Source organism: Colobus angolensis, unplaced genomic scaffold (assembly GCF_000951035.1).
Source record: "Colobus angolensis palliatus isolate OR3802 unplaced genomic scaffold, Cang.pa_1.0 Scaffold145, whole genome shotgun sequence".
Classification (NCBI taxonomy): Eukaryota; Metazoa; Chordata; class Mammalia; order Primates; family Cercopithecidae; genus Colobus; species Colobus angolensis.
This window is the reverse complement of record NW_012114544.1, coordinates 2,363,394-2,367,995: the sequence shown is the minus strand read 5'-3', so window position 1 is coordinate 2,367,995 and position 4,602 is coordinate 2,363,394. Positions and strand designations below refer to the sequence as shown.

Here is a 4,602-nt window from a genome sequence, read left to right as displayed (position 1 = left end):
ATGGCCACATTTTCTTGGAACTCTGTGGTTGACAAAAATGTTTGTAATAAATAAAGATGGCCACAGATTCTTTGTCACTCTCCCTCCACCCCTATCAAGTGTTTATTTCCTCTCCCCTTAAAATTGAGCTGGCTCTGTGACTGCTTTTACCAATACAACATGTCATTTCCAGACCTAAGACTTACAAAACCTGGAAGTTTTTGCTTTTTTGCATTTAAGAATCCTAAGCCACGATGCATGAAGTCAGGCTACTCTGCTGAAGAAGCCATGTGAATCAGTCTTTGTAACCGCATGGGTAAACAGAGCTCAGCTACTCTATGAACCCACTTGAGCCTCCCAAAAACTCCAGCCCCAGACAATACCAGGCTGGAACCACGAGAGACCCTAAGTAAGATTAGACAACTGCCCATGAGCCTAGTCAACCCACAAAACCATTACAGATAATAAAACGGTGACTGCTTTAAACCATTAAGATTTAAGGTGCTTTGTCATGGAACAATAGATAATTAAAATATTTCATCACTGTCGGCAGAAAGAGAGCAGGATAAATGTTCACAGGCTCTTAAAGCTTTTATTTGGAAATGACACAAGTCACTTCCAAACATATTTCATTGGCCACTCTTGAGGTAAAAGGAGTAGGGAAATCCAAATTACTATGTGTGTGGAAAAAGAAATAGAAATATTTTATGGCTAGTACTAATATCTTACAGAGAAGAGATTACAAGTAAATCAGTAAATAGATGAAGTGTCTGGGGGAAAAAGCTAACAATAGGAGAAAAGAACGTAGATGACGGATTCTTGTAGATATCCTCTAGGCAAGGTAGGACGTAAGAGGAAAAGGAAGGTAGAAAGAAGTCCCCCCAAAAAAATAAAGAAGCATCCACAGAGAAAAGTAGAAACCTTGGGATCTAAAGGACAGTTTCAATAACAGAATAGTCAAGAAGAGCATAAAATGAAAGGCCAAAATGGGTGGTACAGACAAGGAACACATAGAAATTCAAAGAAGATAGGTTAATGTGGGCTGATAGAGGCCTCAGGTGGAGGTAGAATTAAAAGAATGGAAAGGCAACGGAATTTGTATGGTTGGAAATAAGAAGGGCATGCTCAGTGAGGAAACAGCATGAGTCAAGTCCTAGAGTGGGGAATGCACATAGCATATATGGGGCAAGGGACTAGGTATTATAAGGGGAAATGTATCATTTAATAGAGGGTATCCAAGGGATTGTTTGCTGGAGAACGGGAAGGCAGGGAAGGGACTTATGGAGGCCCTTGAGTGCAAACTGAGCTTTCTGAGTTGTCCTCTTTAAATTACAGAGCACCCCTGGAGATTGGTGTCTGAGCAAAGGAAATCAGAACACAGGCCTAGTCTCTTCGTGTGGGAATGAAATAGGAAAAGACTGACAGCAAGTCACCAATCGGAAAGTTATTGCAGTACTCAAAGCAGGAGTATCCTATTGGGACAAGAGCTTGTTACTTACAGTGGAAAATAAGAACTCCCAACTAGTCCAGTTCAAGGGGCTTACAATGAGAATCAAAAAAGCTGGGGTTTCTGGGAGGCTTCAAGTGTGAAGAAGTCGAGACGCTATTTTATCAAGGATATAAAGGAAAACTTTATACTTCACATGGCAGCCAATGTTGGTTAGCTACCCAACATTCCCCACCTCATTTCCTTGACAACAGAACTTTAATACTGTCCAATTCCTCTCTTCCCTCCAAACCAATTGGAAAAGAAACCTACACACACATAATTCAGCCCCAAGGTAAATCTTGAGGTTCTAAGCTAGTGGTTCTCAACCAGTAGCACACTTCTGGGGGGTAGGAGGGGAAAGGGTTGCTTTATAGTGTCACAATGCCTGAGGTGTGCTACTGACATTTAGTTGGAAGGAACCAGAGATGGTAAATGTCCAGCAATGCTCAACACAGTCCTGAATAAGAACTAGAAAAATCAGATAAACACTAGGCAATCATGGATGTCCCATGCTTCTTGTCTGTTACTGCTCTAGGGACAGCTAATAGCCCAGTTCTGGTCAATAAGATATAAGGAGTGGTCTGCTTCTGGGGTGCTTTCTTCTTTCAATGTTGTTCCAACTGTATATGGCTCTTGGGACTGCTATAGCTATCTTCTCCTCAAAACCAGTTTCTTCTTTATCTTCCTATTTCCTTCACTGGCACCTCCCATTTTCTGTTACTAAGTCCTAAAGCAATTTTGACTTCTCCTAACCCTTAACCTTAAGGTGACTATTCCTTTAGGTTTGCCTGGGATAAACTGATTTAACTCCTGTTCTCTAGCTGTAATTATTAATGCCCTACTTTACTTCCAAAAGTGTTCCATATTGAAAGATAGAGTACATGTTTATTCATTACCAATTGTGTCGCTCCCCTCAAGTACCTCTAATGCAGGGCTCAGCAATATGGCTTATAAGTTGTTTCTGCACCTTTCCAGGACTAAAAAATAAAAGTTTTTACATATTTAAATAGTTTTTTAAAAATCAAAAGAACAGCTGGGCGCAGTGGCTCACGCCTGTAATCCCAGCACTTTGGGAGGTGGAGACGGGCGGATCACGAGGTCAGGAGATAGAGACTATCCTGGCTAACACGGTGAAACCCCGTCTCTACTGAAAACACAAAAAAATTAGCCGGGCGTGGTGGCGGGCGCCGGGAGTCCCAGCTACTCAGGAGGCTGAGACAGGAGAATCGCTTGAACCCGGGAGGCAGAGCTTGCAGTGAGCCAAGATCACGCCACTGCATTCCAGCCTGGGCGACAGAGCGAGACTCTGTCTCAAAAAAAAAATAATAATAATCAAAATAATATTTCATACCTTAAATTATATTAAAAGTTCAACGTCGGCCGGACGTGGTGGCTCAAGCCTGTAATCCCAGCACTTTGGGAGGCCGAGACGGGCTGATCACAAGGTCAGGAGATCGAGATCATCCTGGCTAACACGGTGAAACCCGTTTTTTCTTAAAAATTCCAAAAAAAAAAAACTAGCCGGGCGAGGTGGCGGGCGCCTGTAGTCTCAGCTACTCGGGAGGCTGAGGCAGGAGAATGACAGAAACCCGGAAGGCGGAGCTTGCAGTGAGCCGAGATCCAGCCACTGCACTCCAGCCTGGGCGACACAGAGAGACTCAATCTCAAAAAAAAAAAAAAAAAAAAAAAAGTTCAAAGTCCATAGTTTTATTGGAACACAGCTGCACTCTTTCAAGTATTGTCTATGGCTGCTTTCTCGTTACAAGGTAGAGTTGAGTAGTTAATGCAGAGACTTAAAATATAATCGGGCCCTTTACAAAAAATGTTTGCCAACCCCTGCTCTAATGTCTCCACTAGCTCTGAGTCTCCTCACCTCACGCACAAATATCCTAGCCTACTAACTGATTTCCCACTCTTTCCCCAGCCTCTAATCCTTCAGACATCTGGCTGCTATATAACCTCTCTACAAGAGTGTCGACTCTGTCACTTGCCCCATCAGTATCCTCAGTGGCTCCTCCACAACCGACAGTGAAAGGTTCAAACCTATTCTATGAGACTCAAGACAACAGACAAGGGCAAGAGAGAACACGTCAAACGAGTCGAGTGCGTGAGACTTCAGAGGTCACTTTTTCACACCAGAATTTTAAGGTGTGAGAGGCTAAAAGACGTCCCAAGTACATAAAACAGAACCTGCAAATAAGAGTGAATGACGAATAGAAAGACAACCTCAACCTGTCCACTTCCCTACAGCCGCAGAGATTATGATTCAAGGAATAACGAGACTCTAAATCCTTTAAAATTCTACAAGAGCAGCCTTGGCCAAACCCAGCGGGGAGTGGCTGCTCGGTGCCAGGGCGAGGAGCACGTAGACTGCCAATGCCAGAGAAGCCCGGTGCGGGCTCCGTGCTTTCTCTCCGTTCCAGGAAGACCCGAGCTCGTCGCCAAAACTTCTCGCCGCTTCCCGGTCTGCGCGCCCAAGCTGCCGGTTTCCCGAAAAACGCAAGTGCGCCCTGGGGAAAAGCAGACACCCCTCATGGGTTTGCACCTTGCAGCTCAACCATGCCCCAGCCTCCCACAAGCCACCTGTCCTCCGCCAGGCGTCCCGCCTGGATCTGCCCCCGCCGCGGCCGCCAAGGCGCACGTGAAGCCCCCGGGTGGAGCGAGCGCAATGAGGCGGGAGTTTGCGGACGCGAACCCAGGCCTGGGAAGCGAAGCGATTCCGGGGCGCACGCGCAGAGCCAGGGGACTGGGAGGGGGGTGATTCCCGTAGGGGTTACGGAGGAGAGGAGAGCGCGTGGCGCTCAGGAGCCCGCGCACGCGCTGTGGTCTCGCCCCGCCCATGAGCGTCCGCGCGGCCGTCGTAGCATCTTCTCTTCAGACCCGCCCCCCTCGTCTACTTAACCTAGCGAAGGTTTGCAGCAAGAGCAGGGAAGTGTGGGGCGAGGTGGGCGGGGCGTCGCACGCGCGCGCGGCCAGCGAAAAAAGGGAGGCGGCGGGAGAAATCCGAGACAACGTTACCCCGTCAACACCCAATCAGGAGCTGTCCTGACCCCGCCCCCTCTCCTCACGTTATTGGCTGGGCGGCCCCAGGTGGGCGGGGCCGGCCGTGGGGTTGGGGAGGGCAGGGGGCGGGG

General features: G+C 47.4%; 1 protein-coding gene across 1 annotated transcript in view; it reads left to right on the top strand.

Annotated features, from left to right (window-relative positions):
- Positions 1-4,307: 4,307 nt before the first annotated feature.
- The window catches only part of PGRMC2 (progesterone receptor membrane component 2), a 19,185-nt gene continuing 18,890 nt past the window's right edge, over positions 4,308-4,602 (top strand). Inside the window, exon 1 of the mRNA XM_011935626.1 lies at positions 4,308-4,510. Within this exon, the coding sequence (XP_011791016.1) occupies positions 4,308-4,510 (203 nt within the window). The remainder of the gene's footprint in view (positions 4,511-4,602) is intronic.